This window comes from Scyliorhinus torazame, chromosome 6 (genome assembly GCF_047496885.1).
Source record: "Scyliorhinus torazame isolate Kashiwa2021f chromosome 6, sScyTor2.1, whole genome shotgun sequence".
Classification (NCBI taxonomy): domain Eukaryota; kingdom Metazoa; phylum Chordata; class Chondrichthyes; order Carcharhiniformes; family Scyliorhinidae; genus Scyliorhinus; species Scyliorhinus torazame.
Window position 1 is genome coordinate 161,911,445 of NC_092712.1, and position 23,833 is coordinate 161,935,277.

The 23,833-nt window shown below is 52.7% G+C and overlaps 1 protein-coding gene across 1 annotated transcript in view; it reads left to right on the top strand.

The window, feature by feature from the left end:
- The first annotated feature begins 2,737 nt into the window (after nucleotides 1-2,737).
- The window catches only part of LOC140425115 (kunitz-like toxin PcKuz1), a 54,760-nt gene continuing 33,664 nt past the window's right edge, over nucleotides 2,738-23,833 (top strand). Inside the window, exon 1 of the mRNA XM_072509029.1 lies at nucleotides 2,738-2,909. Coding sequence (XP_072365130.1) covers nucleotides 2,837-2,909 — 73 coding nt within the window. The 5' untranslated portion in view covers nucleotides 2,738-2,836. The remainder of the gene's footprint in view (nucleotides 2,910-23,833) is intronic.

A 23,833-nucleotide genomic window follows, 5' to 3' on the forward strand; every position in this document is an offset into this window, starting at 1 on the left:
CGGGAGCTGTAACATTTTGCCTGGGTACTGCTCGTTGTCTGTGTACACTGAGGTATGCCGGCAGGTATCGATCCACTCCTGTACCATGTGGTGTTGGGTGCTCTGGTGCACAGATGAGCCAACACAGTTGTATGTGGTACAACTCTATTTTATTTTAACTCTTATATACAGTTCATTCTGGATACTCTGCACGTGCTGTCTCCCTGAGTGTGTCGTGTAGCAGGTCTGTCCTTGTCCTCGTCTCCAGCTAATACTGTCTACCAGGTGTCGTGTTTGTGCTTTTATATGTTTCCAGTCTTTGGCTGTGATTGGTTATGGTGTTGTGTGTTCTGATTTGTCTGTTGGTGTGTCTATCATGATGTGTGTGTTTGAATATCATGACACTCCCAACACTGTATTCACTCTTCTTGCATAGTAACTCTTTATGTGGAATCTTATCAAATGTCTTTTGGAAATGTGAATACAAAACATCTACTAGGTTACCCTTTATCCAATTTGTTTGTTACAAGCTCAAGGTGATCTGTTAATTTTGTCAAACACAATTTACCTTTCACAAAACCATGTTGTCTCAGAGAATCCCGGCCGTTATATTTGAATATTACTCTTCTGCATTTTTTTTACCAATGATTTGCTTTTTTCACCAATATACTATATCCTGAATTTTCCAATACTATTCATCTCCACTGTGTCAATATCAACCTGTTCCAATCTTTCACCACTTTCTGTAAAAAGTAGTTCAATGTAATTTTGATACTGTGTAGGATTAGAATCATGGGCGGAATTCTCCCCCCCCCGCCCCCCCCCCCACGCCAGGTGGGAGAATCGCCCAGGCGCCGCGCGAGTCCTGCCACGACGTCCCAACGCCCGCACACAATTCTCCCACCCCACCCCCAAACCGGCACGGCGCGAATCACGGCTGGCCACTGGGAGAATTGCCGCTTGCCGTTGGTAATGGGCAAGCGGCGATTCTCCGGCCCGGATGGGCGAGCGGCCTGCCCGACATGACAGGTTCCCACCGGCGCCATCCACACCTGGGGCGAAATTCTCCGGAAATGGCGCGATGTCCGCTGACTGGCGCCCAAAACGGCGCCAATCAAAAGGGCATCGCGCCGCCCCAAAGGTGCGGAACGCCGAGCCCCAACATTGAGGGGTTAGGCCGACGCCGGAGGAATTTCCGCCCCGCCAGCTGGCAGAAACGGCCTTTGTTGCCCCGCCAGCTGGCGCGGAAATGACATCTCCGGGCGGCGCATGCGCGGGAGCGTCAGCGGCCGCTGACAGTTTCCCACGCATGCGCAGTGGAGGGGGTCTCTTCCGCCTCCGCCATGGTGGAGACCATGGCGAAGGCGGAAGGAAAAGAGTGCCCCCACAGCACAGGCCCGCCCGCAGATCGGTGGGCCCCGATCGCAGGCCAGGCCACCGGGGCCAGATCGCCCCGCGCCCCCCCCAGGATCCCGGAGCCCGCTCGCGCCGCCTTGTCCCGCTGGTCAGAGTGGTGGTTTAATCCACGCCGGCGGGACAGGCATTCCAGCAGCGGGACTTCGGCCCATTCGGGACGGAGAATCGCTGGGGGGGGGAGCCCGCCAACCGGCGAGGCGCGATTCACGCCCCCGCCGAATCTCCGGTGCTGGAGAATTCAGCAACTGGTGGGGGCGGGATTCACGCCAGCCCCCAGCGATTCTCAACCCGGCGGGGGGTTGGAGAATCCCGCCCCAGATCAGTCATCATACACTTGGCCTGATCTTCAACTAACAGACTGCAATGAAAATGAATATTGGACAATAAGTATAACAAGTAGCTGATTCGTAAAACCACAGAATTCCTGCAGTGCAGAAGGAGGCCATTCAACCAAAAGATCTGAACCGACCCTTCCGAAAGAGCATCCAACGTAGGCCCACACCCCCACCTTCTCCCCGTAACCTAATCTGTAAATTCCTGGATGCTAAGGGGGCAATTAGGCACGGCCAATCCACCTTACCTGCATATCTTTGTACTGTGGGAGGAAACCGGAGCACCTGGAAGAAACCCATGCAGACACAGGGAGAAAGTGCAAACTCCACATAGACAGTCACCCAAGGCCAGATTTGAACCCAGGTCCCTGGCGCTGTGAGGCAGCAGTGCTAACCACCACTCCAACATCACTCATTTTTCTGCTCAGACCCACCTGAGACCAATTTCTATCCCTTGTGTTTAAAGCTATGGAATATTGTTTCTTACATTAAAAAATATTCAAGAACCCATTTGGAGGTCAGCTCTACCAGTGGGTACCCTTTTAGGGTTAGATGCCTTTCTATTCATAAACCAATACAAACATAGGAACTGTGTGCATTTCTGCAGCCTAATTCACATAACCAATGCAACTGCTTGTTTTCACATGTCCACACTGTTTTTGGTTTGTCCAGCTGTCAAATTATGTGGCAGGGATATTCAAAAATTACTTAAACTTCTAACTGAAATGAATAGATGTACTTACTGAGGGTTACATAATAGTATAGAGCAAAAATATCAATTTTGGGCCAATTATTTTGCAGTGATATAAAACATGCACCAGGGATATTAAACATTGTGGGAGTTATATGCATCAATGACTACACTTTCTTTTGGTTTGAGAAACTGATAACGTAGTTAAGATTGGCGCCTTTGGTTTTCCAGTTGGAGTCACATTGGCGCATCTCTGAGTCAGACTGAGTGCAGTGGCTGGAACACCCGCTTTATAAATGTACCAGGTTCAATCAGAGAGTGAAGAGTCCACTTGATTCCGCTGATCCGGAGTAGACTGAAGTCACGAGTCACAGCGAGAACTCAACAGTGAAACAACTCAACCCACTCTGTCCAAATCATGGAGTTACAGCTTCTCACTGTGATCTGCAGCATCTTACTGCTGGCTCAGCAGTTTGACATTGTGCAGACAGGTAATAGTTTCAGAGTATTCTAACATGTGGAATTTGAGATTATTTTCAGTTGTTTTAAATAGCAATGATTAAAACATTTGTCATCCACAGAAAAATAATTCTGAACGGCCTTTGAGGGACAAAGCCAGGACTCAAAGTGACAAGTCTTGGAATTGAATCTCAGCTGGGTTCAGATTTACCACAACCTCCTGTTTTAACAACAGAGATCAGAGGCACAATCGAATGGCCTCGTCACGCCCGACTCGCTGATGCGACGAGGCTGTTAATTCTCACGCGAGGCCTTTCGCCAAATTTGCGACACTCGGAGAAGTCACGGTCTGGGTCTCGCACTCACTTAGCGAGATCCAGATTTACATAATTATGTGAGCCATTAGGCTCATTTACATAAGTCGGTGCCCGGTTCTCCCGACATCTGGGAACGAACGCCCGTGCTTAGGAGACCTCTCCATGTTGCTGTTTAACACTGGTCCATACAAACATGGACCAGGCGTCATGGCAGCTTGGGAAGCCTGCCAGGCCATCAGAGGCCTTGGGTGGTCAGACTGTGGGCAGGGTGATACCCTGGCACTTTTGCTGGCACCCAGGCACATTGGCACTGCCAGGCTGGCACCTTGGCAGTGCCACCTGAGCACTCTGGCATTGCCACCTGGGCACCCTGGTACTGCTGCCCTTGTCGGTGCAGGAAGTGAGGTAAGTGGATTGGATTTGGATTTGGTTATTGTCACGTGTATCGAGGTACAGTGAAAAGTATTTTTCTGCGTGCAACTCAAACAGATCATTTAGTACATGAAAAGAAAATACATAATAGGGCAACACAAGGTACACCTAGACACCGACATCGGGTGAAGCAGACAGGAGTGTACTATTAATCAGGTCAGTCCATATGAGGGTCATTTAGGAGACTGGTAACAGCGGAGAAGAAACTGTTTCTCAATATGTTCATGCGTGTTCTCAGACTTTTATATCCCCTGTCCGATGGAAGTTGGAGGAGTGTGTAAGCCGGATGGGAAGAGACTTTGATTATGCTGCACGCTTTCCCAAGGCAGCGGGAGATGTAGATAGAGTCAATGGATTGGAGGCGGGTTTGTGTGATGGACTGGGCGGTGTTCACGACTCTCTGAAGTTTATTGCGGTCTTGGACCGAGCAGTTGCCATACCAGGCTGTGACGCAGCCAAAGATAGGATGCTTTCTATGGTGCACCTGCAAAAGTTGGTAAGAGTCAGTGTTGGCATGCTAAATTTTCTTAGTTTCCTGAGGGAGTATAGGCGCTGTTGTGCTTTCTTGGTGCTAACGTCGATGTGGGTTGGCCAGGACAGATTTTTGGTGATGTACACACCTCGGAATTTGAAGCTATTAACCATCTCCACCTCGGCACCATTGATGTTAACAGGGGTGTGTACAGTGCTTTGCTTCCTGAAGTCAATGACCAAATCTTTAGTTTTGCTGGCATTGAGGGAGAGATTATTGCCGTTACACCACTCCACCAGGTTCTCTACCTCCCTCCTGTATTCTGAATCATCGTTGTTCGACATCCAACCCACTGTGGTCATGCCACGCAGTCGTGTGTGTACAGGGAGTAGAGTAGGGGGCTAAGCATGCAGCCATTCAGGGACCCGGTATTGAGGACTATCGTGGAGGAGGTGTTGCTTATTCTTGCTGATTGTGGTCTATGGTTCAGAAAGTCAAAGATCCAGTTGCAGAGTGAGGAGCCAAGTCCTAGGTTTTGGAGCTTTGATATGAGATTGGCTGGGATTATGGTGTTGAAGGCGGAGCTGCAGTCAATAAATAGGAATCTGATGTCAGAGTCTTTGTTGTCAAGATGCTCCAGGGATGAGTATAGGGCCAGGGAGATGGAGTCTGCTGTGGACCAGTTGCGGCGGTATGCGAATTGCAGTGGAACTAGGCTTCCTGGGAGTATAGTGGTGATGTGCTTCATGGCCAACCTCTAGAAGCACTTAAACATAGAACATAGAAAATACAGCACAGAACAGGCCCTTCGGCCCACGATGTTGTGCCGAACCTTTGTCCTAGATTAATCATAGATTATCATTGAATTTACAGTGCAGAAGGAGGCCATTTGGCCCTTTGAGTCTGCACCGGCTCTTGGAAAGAGCACCATACCCAAACTCAACACCTCCACCCAACACCAAGGGCAATTTGGACATTAAGGGCAATTTATCATTGGCCAATTCACCTAACCCGCACATCTTTGGACTGTGGGAGGAAACCGGAGCACCCGGAGGAAACCCACGCAGACACGGGGAGGACGTGCAGACTCCGCACAGACAATGACCCAAGCCGGAATCGAACCTGGGACCATGGAGCTGTGAAGCAATTGCGCTATCCACAATGCTACCGTGCTGCCCTTAAGAACAAATAAATCTACACTATATCATTTTACTGTCATCCATGTACCTATCCAATAGCTGCTTGAAGGTCCCTAATGTTTCCGACTCAACTACTTCCACAGGCAGTGCATTCCATGCCCCCACTACTCTCTGGGTAAAGAACCTACCTCTGATATCCCTCCTATATCTTCCACCTTTCACCTTAAATTTATGTCCCCTTGTAATGGTGTGTTCCACCCGGGGAAAAAGTCTCTGACTGTCTACTCGATCTATTCCCCTGATCATCTTATAAACCTCTATCAAGTCGCCCCTCATCCTTCTCCGCTCTAATGAGAAAAGGCCTAGCACCCTCAACCTTTCCTCGTAAGACCTACTCTCCATTCCAGGCAACATCCTGGTAAATCTTCTTTGCACCTTTTCCAGAGCTTCCACATCCTTCCTAAAATGAGGCGACCAGAACTGTACACAGTACTCCAAATGTGGCCTTACCAAAGTTTTGTACAGCTGCATCATCACCTCACGGCTCTTAAATTCAATCCCTCTGTTAATGAACGCGAGCACACCATAGGCCTTCTTCACAGCTCTATCCACTTGAGTGGCAACTTTCAAAGATGTATGAACATAGACCCCAAGATCTCTCTGCTCCTCCACATTGCCAAGAACTCTACCGTTAATCCTATATTCCGCATTCATATTTGTCCTTCCAAAATGGACAACCTCACACTTTTCAGGGTTAAACTCCATCTGCCACTTCTCAGCCCAGCTCTGCATCCTATCTATGTCTCTTTGCAGCCGACAACAGCCCTCCTTACTATCCACAACTCCACCAATCTTCGTATCGTCTGCAAATTTACTGACCCACCCTTCAACTCCCTCATCCAAGTCATTAATGAAAATCACAAGCAGCAGAGGACCCAGAACTGATCCCTGCGGTACGCCACTGGTAACTGGGATCCAGGCTGAATATTTACCATCCACCACCACTCTCTGACTTCTATCGGTTAGCCAGTTCGTTATCCAACTGGCCAAATTTCCCACTATCCCATGCCTCCTTACTTTCTGCATAAGCCTACCATGGGGAACTTTATCAAATGCCTTACTAAAATCCATGTACACTACATCCACTGCTTTACCTTCATCCACATGCTTGGTCACCTCCTCAAAGAATTCAATAAGATTTGTAAGGCAAGACCTGCCCCTCACAAATCCGTGCTGACTATCCCTAATCAAGCAGTGTCTTTCCAGATGCTCAGAAATCCTATCCTTCAGTACCCTTTCCATTACTTTGCCTACCACCAAAGTAAGACTAACTGGCCTGTAATTCCCAGGGTTATCCCTAGTTCCTTTTTTGAACAGGGGCACGACATTCGCCACTCTCCAATCCCCTGGTACCACCCCTGTTGACAGTGAGGACGAACAGATCATTGCCAACGGCTCTGCAATTTCATCTCTTGCTTCCCATAGAATCCTTGGATATATCCCGTCAGGCCCGGGGGACTTGTCTATCCTCAAGTTTTTCAAAATGCCCAACACATCTTCCTTCCTGACAAGTATTTCCTCGAGCTTACCAATCTGTTTCACACTGTCCTCTCCAACAATATCGCCCCTCTCATTTGTAAATACAGAAGAAAAATACTCATTCAAGACCTCTCCTATCTCTTCAGACTCAATACACAATCTCCCGCTACTGTCCTTGATCGGACCTACCCTCGCTCTAGTCATTCTCATATTTCTCACATATGTGTAAAAGGCCTTGGGGTTTTCCTTGATCCTACCCGCCAAAGATTGTTCATGCCCTCTCTTAGCTCTCCTAATCCCTTTCTTCAGTTCCCTCCTGGCTATCTTGTATCCCTCCAATGCCCTGTCTGAACCTTGTTTCCTCAGCCTTACATAAGTCACCTTTTTCCTCTTAACAAGACATTCAACCTCTCTTGTCAACCATGGTTCCCTCACTCGACCATCTCTTCCCTGCCTGACAGGGACATACATATCAAGGACACGTAGCACCTGTTCCTTGAACAAGTTCCACATTTCACTTGTGTCCTTCCCTGCCAGCCTATGTTCCCAACTTATGCACTTCAATTCTTGTCTGACAACATCGTATTTACCCTTCCCCCAATTGTAAACCTTGCCCTGTTGCACGTACCTATCCCTCTCCATTACTAAAGTGAAAGTCACAGAATTGTGGTCACTATCTCCAAAATGCTCCCCCACTAACAAATCTATCACTTGCCCTGGTTCATTACCCAGTACTAAATCCAATATTGCCCCTCCTCTGGTCGGACAATCTACATACTGTGTTAGAAAAGCTTCCTGGACACACTGCACAAACACCACCCCATCCAAACTATTTGATCTAAAGAGTTTCCACTCAATATTTGGGAAGTTAAAGTCGCCCATGACTACTATCCTATGACTTCTGCACCTTTCCAAAATCTGTTTCCCAATCTGTTCCTCCACATCTCTGTTACTATTGGGGGGCCTATAGAAAACTCCTAACAAGGTGACTGCTCCTTTCCTATTTCTGACTTCAACCCATACTACCTCAATAGGGTGATACTCCTCGAACTGCCTTTCTGCAGCTGTTATACTATCTCTAATTAATAATGCCACCCCCCCACCTCTTTTACCACCCTCCCTAATCTTATTGAAACATCTATAACCAGGGACCTCCAACAACCATTTCTGCCCCTCTTCTATCCAAGTTTCCGTGATGGCCACCACATCGTAGTCCCAAGTACCGATCCATGCCTTAAGTTCACCCACCTTATTCCTGATGCTTCATGCGTTGAAGTATACACACTTCAACCCATCTCTGTGTCTGCAAATACTCTCCTTTGTCAGTGTTCCCTTCCCCACTGCCTCATTACATGCTTTGGCGTCCTGAATATCGGCTACCTTAGTTGCTGGACTACAAATCCGGTTCCCATTCCCCTGCCAAATTAGTTTAAACCCTCCCGAAGAGTACTAGCAAACCTCCCTCCCAGGATATTGGTGCCCCTCTGGTTCAGATGCAACCCGTCCTGCTTGTACAGGTCCCACCTTCCCCAGAATGCGCTCCAATTATCCAAATACCTGAAGCCCTCCCTCCTACACCATTCCTGCAGCCACGTGTTCAACTGCACTCGCTCCCTATTCCTAGCCTCGCTATCACGTGGCACCGGCAACAAACCAGAGATGACAACTCTGTCTGTCCTGGCTTTCAACTTCCAGCCTAACTCCCTAAACTTGTTTATTACCTCCACACCCCTTTTCCTACCTATGTCGTTGGTACCAATGTGCACCACGACTTCTGGCTGCTCCCCTCCCCCTTAAGGATCCTGAAGACACGATCCGAGACATCCCTGGCCCTGGCACCCGGGAGGCAACATACCTTCCGGGAGTCTCGCTCGCGACCACAGAATCTCCTATCTATTCCCCTAACCATTGAATCTCCTACAACTATTGCTTTTCTATTCTCCCCCCTTCCCTTCTGAGCCCCAGAGCCAGACTCCGTGCCAGAGACCTGACCGCTAGGGCCTTCCCCCGGTAGGTCATCCCCCCCAACAGCATCCAAAACGGTATACTTGTTTTGAAGGGGAACGGCCACGAGGGATCCCTGCACTGTCTGCCTGTTTGTTTTTTTCCCCCTGACTGTAACCCAGCTATTCTTGTCCTGTACCTTGGGTGTGGTTACCTCCCTGTAACTCTTCTCAATCACCCCCTCTGCCTCCCGGATGATCCGAAGTTCATCCAGCTTCAGCTCCAGTTCCCTAACACGGTCTTTGAGGAGCTGAAGTTGGGTGCACTTCCCGCAGGTATAGTCAGCGGGGACACCGGTGGTATCCCTCACCACCCACATCCTACAGGAGGAGCATGTAACTGGCCTAGCCTCCATCCCCTCTTACCTTAAAGAATATAGCTGCTGTGTGGACTAACTAGATCTCCGCCCTTCGACTCTGCTCCCAGTCAGCTGCACTTCCTGTAAACTCCTGGCTCTCTTCGCACTCTTTGCGGAAATGTCGGAAACAAAATGAAAAGAGCACCTTACTCCCTCCTCACCTAACTCCCTCGGTCACCAAACTCTCACTATCGCACTCAAAAAGCACCAAATTCAGCACTCAGTGCAAACTCTGACATTAAGATTAATGTCAGAGCCACCAGATAGTCGTCAATGAGGCACATTGTCTGGTTCTTCTTTGGCACCGGTATGATGGTAGTCTACTTGAAGCAGGTGGAGACCTCGGAGCAGAGTAGGGACATGTTGAAGATGTCAGCGAACACATTTGCCAGCTGTGTGGCCTTGTCAGGGGGTTCCTGACTGAGACCAAAAACCGTGAAACACCCCACTATACATGCCCAAAACAGGACTCTGTTTTTTTGTGATTAAATCATACCTCTGCTGCTTGAGAGCTAGAATTTACTGTCTGATTTGCTGGTAAAGCAACAGAAATGAAAAATGGACAAAAATGAGGAGAATTCTTTATTTGTTTAAATCATTCCTAGATATGGGTATTGCTGGCAAGCCACAGGATTATTGGCAAGTTGCCGCAGCGCATCTTGTAGATGGAACTCTGTGCTGCCACTGTGCGCTAGTGATCGAGAGAGTGAATGCCTCAGATTGTGGATAGGCTACGAATCATATGTGTTAATTTGTCCTGGATTGTGGTGGGTTTCTTGAGTGCTATTGGAGCTGCACTCATCCAGGCATATCCAGAGTTTTCTAAAACAATCTTGACTTGTACCATGTCCATTCTTGACATGTTTAATCAACTTTGGAAATGTGTTACTGCAGGATCCCCAGCCTCCAACCTGCTCTTGTAGTCATTGTGTGTGTATGGCTCGTCGATTTAAATCTCTGGTTCATGATAACCCCCAGGATGTTGATGGAGAGGTATTCAAGGACTTTGTCTCAACCATCTTTTGAGGAAGAGAATTCCAAAGTCTCATAACCCTTAGGGAGAAAATAAAACCCTGTTCTCTGTCGTAAGTGGGTGAAACCTTCTTTTTAAACCAGTTCTAGATTTTCCCACAATAGAAAACATTCTCTACATATTCACCGCTGTCAAATTTCAATCAAGTTGATTCTTACTCTTCTAAAGTCCAGGGGATAAGGGCCTAGCCTGTCCAAGGTTTCCTCATAAGACAACTCGCCCATTCCCGGCATTGATCTAGTCAACATACTCTGAACTGCTTCTAACCATTTCCATCTTTCCTTAAACATGAAGACCAATACTGTATACAGCACTCCTGATGTGGCCTCACCAATGTCCTGCATAACTGAAGCATAACCTCCTTACTCGTGTTTTCAATTCTCCTCACAATAAATGACAACATTCGATTGGCTTTAACATGCTGCATCTGCATCCAAACATCATGCACTAGGACACACACAGCCCTCTCATCTCAGGGGCGAGATTCTCCGACCCCCCGCCGGGTCGGAGAATCACCGGGGGCTGGCGTGAATCCCGCCCCCGCCGGTTGCCGAAGTCTCCGGCACCAGAGTTTCGGCGGGGGCGGGAGCCGCGCTGCGCCGGTTGGCGGGCCCTCCCGCTCGATTCTCCGGCCCGGATGGGCCGAAGTCCCGCCGCTAAAAGACCTGTCCCGCCGGCGTAAATGAAACCACCTACCTTACCGGCGGGACAAGGCGGCGCGGGCGGGCTCCGGGGTCCTGGGGCGGCGCGGGGCGATCTGGCCCCGGGGGGTGCCCCCACGGTGGCCTGGCCCACGATCGGGGCCCACCGATCCGTGGGCGGGCCTGTGCCGTGGGGGCACTCTTTCCCTTCTGCCACGGTCTCCACCATGGCGGAGGCAGAAGAGACTCCCTCCACTGCGCATGCGTGGGAAGCTGTCAGCGGCCGCTGACGCTCCTGCGCATGCGCCGCCCGGAGATGTCATTTCCGCGCTAGCTGGCGGGGCACCAAAGGCCTTTTCCGCCAGCTGGCGGGGCGGAAATTCGGCTGGCGCCGACCTAGCCCCTCAGTGTTGGGGCTCGGCCCCCAAAGATGCGGAGCATTCTGCACCTTTGGGGCAGCGCGATGCCCGTCTGATTTGCGCCGTTTTGGGCGCCAGTCGGCGGACATCGCGCCGTTTCCGGAGAATTTCGCCCCAGAACTCTGCAATCGCTCATTATTTAGAGAATGTGCCTCTTTTTTATAGTCCCGTTAAAATAGACAACTTCACATTTTTGTACACCATTTGTCACATCTTTGCCCATTCACCTAATCTATCTATATCCTTTTGGTTATTCTTGAAGGCCCCATCTTCTCCACCTTGCCCCTTGCCTGAGGTGTAGTGATCCTCAAGTTAAATGACCACCAGTCAGCTCTCCCCGCTCAAAGGGTCACCTGAGACTATGGTGACTTTATCTTTACCTATATCGCTTTGCAGCCTACTTTTGTCATCTTCACAATCTACTTGCCCATCTATGTGTCAACAGCTATTTTAACAACCACACCATCCAAACCATTTGTATAAATTATAAAGATTTGAAGCCCAGCAATGATTCCCTTGGCACACCATTCATTACATCCTATGAACCAGAAACTGAGAGATTTATGTCTACTCTTTGTTTTCTTTCAGCTAGCCAATCTCCTATCCATGCCAAGATGTTACTTACTCACCTACTCATGAGCTTTTATTTTCCACAATATCCTTTGATGAACCACCTTATTAAATGCCTTCTGAAAGTACAGTACATCTGCTTGTTCCCCTTTATCTACAGCAACCTATACTTCTTCAAAGTAATGTCTGTGCAGAGTTTGCACCTTCTCCCCATGTCTGCATGGGTTTCCTCCGAGTGCTCCAGTTTCGTCCCACAGTCCAAAGATGTGCAGGTTAGGTTGATTGGCCATGCTAAATTGCCCTTAGTGTCCAAAAAGGATAGGTGGGGTAACTGTGTTACAGAGATCACAGAGATGTGTGGGTTTAGTAGGGTGCTTTTTCCAAGGGACGGTGCAGATTCGATGGGCCGAATAGCCTCCTTCTGCACTATAGATTCTAAGATTCCATGATTCTATGACTCTATCAAGAACTTCAATAAATTGGTTAAACTTGATTTCAGTTACACAAAACCATGTTGAGTCTGCCTGATTAGCTTGGATTTATTGAAGTGCACTGTCATAATATCTTCAATAATAGCTTCTAACATTTTCCCAATGCCAGAGGTTAAGCTAACTGGCCTATAGTTCCCACCTTTCTGATCTTTTTTCTCCTCTGACTGTTCATTCAACCTGCCACCCATCTTCGCACAATGAAATGCTTTTTCTTTGAGTTTGAAATTATCTTTGAAACTTAAATTGTCAGTTCACATTTGCTAGATGTTCTTTCATGGCATTGTAAATGCTTTTATTTATGTTTAAAGTACTAGCCTTAGACCCACTCTTCTCTCCCTCAAACTGAATGTGAAACTCAAACACATCATGATCACTGCTAGCTAGGAGCACCTAAGCAGAAGAAAGAAAGAAATACCTGAGGAGTTGTGAGTTGTACTGTACCAGTGGAATCATAACAGAAAAGCAGATGCTAAAAAATCTCTGCATGCGTATAAAAAAGAAAACAGTAGCTGAAGTAAGAATTGACCCCGTAGAGGGGTTGATACTGGGGTATTAATAATGGGAAAAGGGGAAATGTCAGAGACTTAGAACATGTATTTTATATCCACCTTCACAGCAGAGGACACAAAAATCCTCTAAAGAATGGTTGAAAATCAATAGGCAAAAGGGATTGGGGAACTTAAAACAAATAAGATCACTGGAGAAAAAGGGTGGAATATTGCACTTCATAGAATTTACAGTGCAGACGGAGGCCATTCAACCCATCGAGTCTGCACCAGCCCTTGGAGAGTGCACCCCACTTAAGCCCACACCTCCACCATATCCCCGTAACCCCACCTAATCTTTTTTGGGCACTAAAGGCAATTTATCATGGCCAATCCACCTAACCTGCACATCTTTGGACTGTGGGAGGAAACCTGAGCATCCGGAGGAAACCCACGCAGGCACGGGGAGAACGTGGCAGACTCCACACAGATAGTGACATAAGCCGGGAATCGAACCGGCGTTCATGGAGCTGTGAAGCAACTGTGCTAACCACTGTGCCACGGTGCCGCAGTGTCGAGTCTAAGTGCGGTGATGGATGTGGAAGAGAACACTTTTCCAGCCAGCTGTCATGGTGGGTTTACACAACAGATCAATTAATTTTCAGTTCATTATATATGCAAGAATATGAAGCTTGTCATATCTTGTGGTGGAGTGGGGCTGGGATTTGTCCACCCCAAATTCACCACATTGGCTCATCTTGCTGGATGCTATATTTAAACCGCACCAACATGCATCATTCGCTCTCTGCAGCCCAGGACTCGTCATGACAAGCAGCAGCAGACTCTCTGAAGAAAGAATCCCACCGCTCTGAAGTTCAGTGACAATGAAAAGGCCCAGCAAACCACTCTGTTCAAGGAGCATTAAGATTAGCCAATAAATGCTGTCCCAGCCAGTGATGCCCATGTCCCATGCATGAATTTTAAAAAATGCACTGGAGGCAATCCTCCAGCATATCTTTCCCCGTGATGGGAACTGGAGGTCTACCAACTTGACCACCTGAATCTGCAAGTTGGGCACCAGGAAAGCCAGTGATATCTCATTGCAGAGGAGATCCACCACCCAGTACAGGAAGCTGATGAATGATCAGATCTGTCCACCAGGGTAATTCAACATTCTCCACACGCTCACAAGCCCATCAGTCATTTGCACGTTTACAGTCCACAGAGATCTCACTCACTACCACGATAAAGGATAGCACCCATTATTCTCTCACACACACTTTCATATCTTCATCAGTTCTCACGTACTGCACAAGCCACGTCCTCGCCCCTGACAGAGGTCCACTCAGCAGGCATCCTTATAATCTTCTTTGGCATCTATCCTGCTCACAGTCTGTCCATATGCCTTTATGCAGGAGAAGATCACTCATAATTACAAGGAGAGATCCCAGTCTGAGCTGAGACTACTCACAATACATGCAGGCAGAGCTGGCCAGTGAGTACCAAGATTGTGCCAGTTCGGATCCATCAACGTCTCCACTATCACCCACAGAAACTGTGAGTGCTTTGTAATATTGGTGATGATGCAGCCAATCACTCATTATAACTTCTCTCCTTCACAGACACGATCAGGAAGAGGAAGAGTCCCAGTCCATCAGCCCCATCCCCCACATCACCTGGGATGTGAATGCTGAGCACCCACGATAAATTGTCAGTGTGTTCACTTGCACCCTCACCAGTGCAGAGACAGTGGGCGGGATTCTCCCCTACCCGGCAGGGCGGGCGGTCCCGGCGCCGAGGAGTGGCGTGAACCACTCCAGCGTCGGGCCACCCGGAAGGTGCGGAATCCTCCGCACCTTCAGGGGCTAGGCCGACGCCGGCGGCGTTGGCGCCAAACGGCCTCCATATCACCCCTTCCACCATATCCCCACATATCCCCCCTTCCCCCACCCCCATATGGTGTTGGTGCATGCGCGGGAGAACCAGCATGTGCTGGCATCATCCAAACGCATGCGCAGGGGGGTTCATCTCCGCACCGGCCATGGCGGAGGTTGACAACGGATGTTGCTGAGGGAAAGAGTGCCCCCACGGCACAGACCAGCCCGCGGATCGGTGGGCCCCGATCGTGGGCCGGGCCACCCTGGGGGCACCCCCCGGGGCCAGATCTCCTGCGCCCCCCCCCCCCCCCGAGGACCCCAGAGGCCGCCCGCAGAGCCAGGTCGCGCCAGTAATTACCTTGGCAGGGATTCTCCGTGAATCGGCGCGATGGCCCACAACCGGCGCCAAAAACGGCGCGAATCACTCCGGCATCGGGCCCCCTGAAATGCCGTGAATTCTCCGGTCCCGAAGGGGCTAGCAGCGGCGTGATGCCATTTGCGACGGCGTCACCCGTCATGGACTCACGCGACTGCATAAAAGGCGCCCCTCCCCGGAAACCCGGCAAAATGGCCACCTGCCGCACAGCACCATGTGAGACCCCCTCACTGCCTGCCCCACTTTCCACCTTCCCCCATCCCCCCTTCCCCAATATCCCCCCTTCCCCCATATCCCCCTTCCCCCATATGCTCCCTTCCCCCATAACCCCCTACCCCCATATGCTCCTTCCCCACATCCTCCTTCCTCCATATCCTCCTCCCCCATATCCCCCCTTCCCCACATCCTCCTTCCCCCATATCCCCTTCCCCCATAGCCCCCATATCCCCCTTCCCCCATATCCCCCCTTCCCCACAGCCTCCTTCCCCAATATCCCCCCTTACCCCATATCCCCCTTCCCCATATCCCCCTACCCCGGAATGGGGTAAGGGGGGATATGGGGGAAGAGTGATATGTGGGGATATGGTGGAGGGGGTGATATGGGGTAGGGGGGTATATGGGGGATATGGGGGAATGGGGGATATGGGGGAAGGGGTGATATGGGGGAAGGGGGGATATGGGGAAAGGGGTGTGTGGGGAAGAGGGATATGGGGGAAGGGGTGATAGGGGGAAGGGGATATGGGGAAGGGGGTATATGGGGGAAGGGGGATATAGGGGAAGGGGGATCTGGGGGAAGTGGATGTGGGGGAAGGAGGGATATGGGGGAAGGGGGACAGACCCGGCCCGTCAGGCAGACGCCACCCTCAGGACGTTCCCGGGTGGCCACGGGCCAGGGATAGACCCAGAGCACCAGGCGGACGCCACCCATATCTAGTGCGAGTGCGGCGACGCTGGTGGGCCACACCCAGCGACGAGGAGGGCAGCAACAGGCCCCCGTCGCAGCCAACCCAGGGCACTGGCACACAGGACACTGACGCACAGGACACTGACACACAGGACCCTAACACACAGGACCCTAACACACAGGACCCTAACACACAGGACACTGACGTACAGAACACCGACACACAGGACACCCACACACAGGGGACGGATGGACAGGAATAACCAGGGGACCCCAGACTTGGGGTTGGATGAGGAGCACGCCATTACACCACTGCTATCTCCTACTCCCTCCACCATCGCAGAGACACTCACCTCGGTTGGGCACTTTAACGATGAGGCATCTGGGACACTCACTGGTGCGCACAACACAACCGTCCCGGTATAGCAGGTGGAGGCAGGAGCAGCCGAGGGGCCAGGCGGTCGGAGGGCAACACAGCGCAGGCAACCATCTGGCGCCCAGACGGGTCCCGGGTTCCTGGAGGTACCACACCACCCATAGACCCAAAGGGGCTGATGGTCGGCTTGTGGCAGACGAAGGTGGAGGAGTCCACCCGCGTGCAGGAGCAGGTAGTGGTGCCGGTCAGGCGTGCCACCTAGGCTGACACCGTATGAATGGCACCCGCGGTGGAGGCAATGGGTGTGACGGTGTCAGACATGGGTCGCAGTATGCAAGGTGTGGGGCTTTCGTGGCCCAGGATATGGCTGCCCTCTCACAGGCAGCCATGACCCAGAGCCAGCAGCAGATCGCAGAGGCGCTCAACGCCGTGGCCCAGTCTCAACAGGCAATGGCCCAGTCTCTGCAGGCCATCGCTGAGGGCATCGGTGCCATTGCCCAGGTGCTGGCTGGTGTCACCCAGACACAGGCAGTGATGGCCAACTCCCGGAGCTCCATGGCTGCAAGCTTGCCGACCCTTGTTGATACCAGGGCGGGCCTCCATTACTGGCAGTGCCAGGTGCCGGGGGGGCGTCAGGTGCTCGGTCCGTTCGCATCCCCAACCCATGTAGAGGCCCGGGGGCCATTGGGCACCCTGAGGGAAGAGGAGGTGCTGGGGCCCGTTCCGGGTCCCCCTGTAGAGAAGGTCCCGGAACACCGCGACACCTCAGACTCCCCCCTTCCATCCCAGGTGCATCTGGTGGGCAACGGGCAGGACAGGCTGGCAGCTCACCATCCCAGTCGCCCGAGCCAAAGCCTGGCCCATCTAGGCCGGGGCGCCCCAGGAAACGGCCGCCAAAGGGGTCCCTAGTCACAGGGCAGGAATCACAGGAGTCCACCTCCAGTTCCGCTGTCCTGTCTGGGGAACCACCTAAATGTAGTCATAGGGCCCAGAAGGCCAAAAAATTAGACACTGAGTAAGTTGGCACGGGTGCAGGGCACAGATTAGTTCTGGGGCTAGGGCACGTGTATGCACTGTTTGTCATTCAAATCACTTTCACACTGACAGAAGCTGCCTTTGTGCTCTGTCCGATGCGTGCGGGGGTGTGGTGTGAGGTGAGCGCCAGTGGGTGTGTGAGGGGTGATAGAACGTCGCCCTCAGGTGAATGCGCCTCCCCTCCCCCCGAGTCGCCCTCGCCATCCCCCCGGGCAGATGACGGGGCCGTGCGCTGCAGTGTCACGGCCGAATACAGGGACGGTCCGGGTGGAGGGTGGTACTGTGGCCATGAGTCAGACATTGTCTAACGATATAGGGCCCAGAGCTCATCACAGGGCGGGTAGTCATCATCCTCCATGGCCTGGATGAGCCCGGCCTGTTGTGCCGCAGGTGGATGTGCAATGGAGGGATGATGTGCATGCGGGTGGGGGTGCAGGTGGTTGGCTGGGCGGGGTGAGAGTGGTTGGTGTTGGGTGGGTGGGGTGACGGTGGTAGGCTGGTGCTGTAGTGTGCAGTCTGTGCCCACGCCCTAGTCCGTGCGGCGATTCCCACGCCCTAGTCCGTGAACTGGGCGGCTATCAGCTTGTCCTGTGCCCGCTGGCCCAGCTGGTAACGGTGGTCACCCTCCTGTCCATGTCCAGCCCATCTGTCCTGACCATTGCCCCCATCCTCCTCACCTGGGAAGGTCTGCGCTCGTCTTGCTGTTCCTCCCCTTCCCCCTCCTCTGCCTGCAGCACATCGCCCCTCTGCTGGGCTATGTTGTGCAGGAGGCAGCAGACCACAACGATGCAGCAGGCCCTCTCTGACGGGTACTGGAGGGCCCCTCCAGAGTGGTCCAGGCACCTGAAGCGCATCTTCAGCAGCCCAAAGCACCTCTCAACATCACCCTTGGTCGCTGCATGGGCATCATTGTAGCGGTTCTCCGCCTCAGTCTGTGGCCTCCGTATAGGCGTCATCAGCCACGACCGCAACGTGTAACCTCTGTCGCCCAGCAACCAGCCCCTTAGCCGGTGGGGGGGGGGGGGGGGGGGGGGGGGCGTCCCTCGAACATGGTGGGGATGAAAGATTGCGCCAATACGAATGAGTCATGTGCACTGCCCGGGTACCAGGCGCAGACATGGAGGATCATCATGCGGTGGTCGCAGACCAGATGAATGTTCATGGAATAGGTACCCTTCCTATTGGTGAACACAGCCATGTTATTCGCAGGTGGCCGCACGGTGACGTGCATCCCAACGATCGCCCCTGGACCATGGGCATCGTGGCCGCCGCAGCGAATCCTACTGCCCGGGCATCCTGGCTGGCCCGGTGCACAGGGAACTGAATGTAGCGGTCCGCAATGGCATAGAGGGTGTTTGTCACTGCACGGATGCACCGGTGCACCGATGCCTGTGAGATGCCGGACAGGTCCCCACTCGGCGCCTGGAATGACCCCAGGGCATAGAAGTTCAGTGCCACCGTAACCTTGACGGCCACGGGGGGAGGGTGTCCTCTCCCAGTACCATGCGGTGCCAGGTGTGCCATCAGGTGCCAGATGTATGCCACGGTTTCCCAGCTCATCTGGAGTCTCCTCTTGCATGCCCAGTCCGTGAGGTCCTGGTACGACGAGCGGGGCCAGTTCACACGGGGCCTCATCGGGTGTCTCCGTCGCCGTGGCACCACCACCACCTGCTCCTCCTCCTCTTCCTGGCGTGTGGGCGGCGGTCCAGCCTGGGCGGCTGCCAACTGCCTCCCTGCGGCACGCTCCTCTGAGGCAACCTCCGCCCCCCTTCCTGGCACGCTCCAGCTCCAGCTCCCCCAGGGCAACATGTCGAAGTGCGGCTCCCACGGCGACCAACATCGCTGGGTGATGACCAAACATAACGGCCTGCAGGGTTTGGGGGGTGAGGGTGGGGGGGTTAGATGACATGTCACCATTGCCCATACCCCCCCCCCCCCCCCCCCCCCCCCCACAACCAGGTCCCATGGGCTGAATGGTCACGACTGTTGCCAGCTGGCACATGGCCAGGCGGACACCCCCCCTACCCTGCACGCACCCTCCCCAAAACCCCCCCCTACCCTGCACGCACCCTCCCCAAAACCCCCCATCTCCTCCCTGTCACGCACCCTCCCCAAACACACCCCTCTCCTCCCCGGCACGCACCCTCCCCAAACCCCCCCTCTCCTCCCCGGCACGCACCCTCCACAAATCCCCCCTCTCCTCCCTGGCACGCACCCTTCCCAAACCCCCCCTCCTCCCCGGCACGCACCCTCCCCACACCCCCCTCTCCTCCCCTGCACGCACCCTCCCCAAACCCCCCACTCTCCTCCCCGGCACGCACCCTCCCCAAACCACCCACTCTCCTCCCTGGCACGCACCCTCCCCAAACCCCCCTCTCCTCCCTGGCACGCACCCTCCCCAACCCCCTCCCCTCTCCTCCCCGGCACGCATCATCCCAAACCCCCCCCTCTCCTCCCCAGCACGCACCCTACCCAAACCCCCCCCCGCACCCTTCCCAATCCCCTCCCCCCCACTCCCCAGCACGCACCCTCCCCAATCCACCCCCCCCCCCCTCCCTGGCACGCACCCTCCCCAAACCCCCCCCCCCCCCCTCCACCCTGGCACACACCTTCCCCAAACACCCCTCTCCTCCCTGGCAGGCACCTCCCCAACCCCCACCCCCCTCCCTGGCACGCACCCTCCCCAAACCCCCCCCTCCACCCTGGCAAGCACCCTCCCCAAACCGCCCCCCCCTCCTCCCCGGCACCCACCCTCCGCAACCCCTCCTCTCCTCCCCGACACGCACCCTCCCCAAACCCACCCCTCTCCTCCCCGGCACGCACCGTCCCCAATCCCCCCCTCCCCGGCACGCACCCTCCCCAATCCCCCCCTCCCCGGCACGCACCCTCCCCAATGCCCCCCCCTCCCCGGCACGCATCCTCCCCAAACCCCCCCCTCTCGTCCCCGGCATGCACCCTCCCTAAATCCCCCCCCCTCTCCTCCCTGACACGCACCCTCCCCAAATCCCCCCCCTCTCCTCCCAGCACACACCCTCCCCAAACCCCCCATCCTCCTCCCTGGCACGCACCCTCCCCAACCCCCTCCCCTCTCCTCCCCGGCACGCACCCTCTCCACCATTGCCCTCCCCGGCCTCCCCCACTCCTCCCTGGCACACACCCTCCCCAAAACCCCCCCCTCTCTCCTCCCTGGCACGCACCCGCCCCAATCCCCCCCTCCCCGGCACGCACCCTCCCCAATGCCCCCCCCTCCCCGGCACGCATCCTCCCCAAACCCCCCCTCTCGTCCCCGGCATGCACCCTCCCTAAATCCCCCCCCTCTCCTCCCTGACACGCACCCTCCCCAAATCACCCCCTCTCCTCCCAGCACACACCCTCCCCAAACCCCCCCATCCTCCTCCCCGGCACGCACCCTACCCAACCCCCCCTCTCCTCCCCGGCACGCACCCTCTCCGCCACGCACCCTCTCCAACCCCCCTCCTCCCCAGCCCCTCCCCTCCTTCCCCTTCCACCAGCCCCTCCCCCCTAGCCCCTCCCTACCCCCAGACCTGCTGGGGGTCGGAGAATCCCATCCCAGGTCTAATTTACGCTAGCGGGACCAGCCTAAAATGGGAGGCCGGTCGGCCCATCGTGGGCCGGAGAATCGCCGTGGGGCAGCCGGCGCGGGCGGGATTCACACCGCCCCCCGGCGATTCTCCAGCCTGGCGGGGGGTCAGAGAATCCGCCCACACACTTCGGTGGGACCTAGTTCTGGAGCAGGCTCAGGGTTCACCATCTTGTGAACACAGCACCAAATGGGGTCCGCAGCATGGTAGAGGTGGGGACATCCAAAGTCACCGTCAATCGGAAGACGTTTGGAGGTCAGGCATCTGCTGAGTCCGAGCCTGTGGACTTGTCCCTTCCTGAGATGTTGGACCCTCCCAGACAGGCATGGGCATATCAGAGGACATCAGCAGATTAGAAGGGCGAATGGAAGAACCCGCCCACAGTGAGTTTATTGTCATTGTGCCAATAGGCCAACACACCAAAATATATACTGGATGGTGACTGCCTTTTACCTTGGTCCAGGACTTGGATCCGGCACGTGCACTCTAGCGTTTTGGTGGGATGTATCAGTGGCTAGACCTGATTGGGATGGAGCACCTCTATTTCTCTCCGGGGGCCCTTCTCCTCAGGCACCCTCAGGCACTCACATGGAGAATGTCAGCTGGACGCTCCTGGACAATCCACTTAGGACCCTCCATAGACGACCAGCTGCACTAAATTTCCTTTGCCTGTGACTCCATTAGATTGAGCTGCACAGGCCAAAGGCTGTCCCACAGCAGAAGACGCACAGCAGACTGGAAACCTCCAAGGCCTCAGCACGCCAGAAGGCACCCGCCAAGGTCACTGTAACAACAGGAAATAGAACTCAGCAGGCTGCCTCCAGTAAAGCTGTGGATCTGAGGGAGGCACTAAGAGATACAGGTAGTGTATGAAAAATTAATAAATACCAATCGCACTGAGGTGGCCTGGGTGTTCATAGGTTGTTTATACATTGTAAACACGTAAATATAATTTGTTACTGTCAATGTTGCGTCTAGTGTACATCTCTTCTATCTGGTGTGATGTTCCGAGGCATACAAGTGTAACTGGTGCTGCCCCTTCACTGCATAAAAATCCCAATATTATCTAAGAGTTGAGAGACGCAGAATGCTTAGGTATGGAGATATTTCTGTGTCTTTGTACATGAATCTCAAAAAATTAGTTGTACATAATAGGTTGGACAGCAAGTAATTAGGAAGACAATTAGAGCATTTGGTTTTATTGCAGGAGGGATTGAGTATATATGTAGACAAGTCCTGCCATAACTTTACAGGGCATTGATGAGCATATACTGAGAGTGGAGTGTGCAGTTTGGCCTCCTTACTTAAGGAGGGATATACTTGCAATGGAAAGAGGCCAGAGAAGGTTCACTCGGTTTATTCCTGGGATGAAAGTGTGTTCTCATGAGGAAATGTTACGCAAGTTGGGCCTATACCTACTTGAGTTTTGAAAAATGAGATCTCGTCTTATTGAAACACAAAAGATTCTGAGGTGACTTGCCAAGGGAGATGCAGAGAGGATTCTTCCCTTGTGGGAGAAACTAGCACTGGCAGTTTTTAAAAAACCTAGCAGTTTAAAAATGAAGGATTTTCTATAAAAGATGGAGTTGAGGAGAAATTCCTTTCCTCAGAGGGTCATTCGTCTTTGGAATACTCTTCTCCAGACAGCAATGAAGCCATTGAATCTATTCAACGCTACTTTGGATCGGCTTTGATCAAAAATGAGTTGAGGGTGATGTTAAGGGAGGGGTGGGGGCAAGAAGGGTTCAGTGGAGGCAGTCAGAAAAGTGGAGTTGAAGCACAGTCCGATCAGCCATGATCTTATTGAATTGTGGAGCAGGCTCAAGCAGTTGCATGGCCAACTCCTGCATTTATTACTTATGATGTTGTCGAAGTATTACAAGGCTGACACAGGAGCTCTTTGATCAAACTTTATTGTCATGTGCACATGGAGAGATAAACCAGTGCGATGCACTGCCTTACTCGAAATTATTCTGGTAAGCAGAAACATATATAGCTTGATTTAACCAATAGAATTGACAGATACATTTTAAGCCTTTAATTGATCGTCACATATGCCAATAATATCACAGTTAAACTTTCATTTTGGACCAATGAAAGGACAGTAATTCTAGCCAATAGAAAGCGATAGAAAACAGGGCAATTGACCAATAGAAACACTAGCTCATTCCATCCTCCTCTTGCTTCCTTATCTTCCCTTTGACCTGAAAACAATGATAGTTTACAGAAAAAGGCATCCTTGTTATGATTACTTTCATCTTTCTGTCTCCACAGACTTGCGTCATTACTAAAAATCAGTTATTTGCTTGGATTTCATTCTAGCTTATGGCCCTTGCCCAGAAACCAATCATTACTCTTGCACAGGACCAGTTATATTAACGGATTCCACACTTTCCCCCTTTTGTCTTTCAAGGACAATTTAGGATTTTACTCAAGCTCTGTCTCCCCGAGCCGTCGGGCTCCCTTGTCCGTAAGGTTCTGATCATTGAGGAGGAGAAGGAGCTGGCTGCGGGATCATTAACTGGGGCTTTCAGTCCTTAATCGGCAGCCAGAGCAAACACAACAAAGGAGGATCCGTATCATTATGCAGAGGAGGATAAGAAGGGCAAGGCCTATCCCCAGATACGAGGAGGGTCTTTAGAAATCCCCCAAACCACCCTCGAATATCAGGGAGCCATCCCCACCAATCAAAAGGCTTTTCTTGAGCCACAGAATCGAGAAGGCGAACTTGTTCCTGTCTGTCACGCACATCCGTCTCGATTCTTTGGTCCTCATTGGCATAAAAGCAGCAAGATTCGTTAATGGCTGCACAGATTCCCCCTTGCGCTGTCAATAGGAAATCAAAGGTCATTTGATTTTGGAGTACCACTGTAATGAGCAACTGAA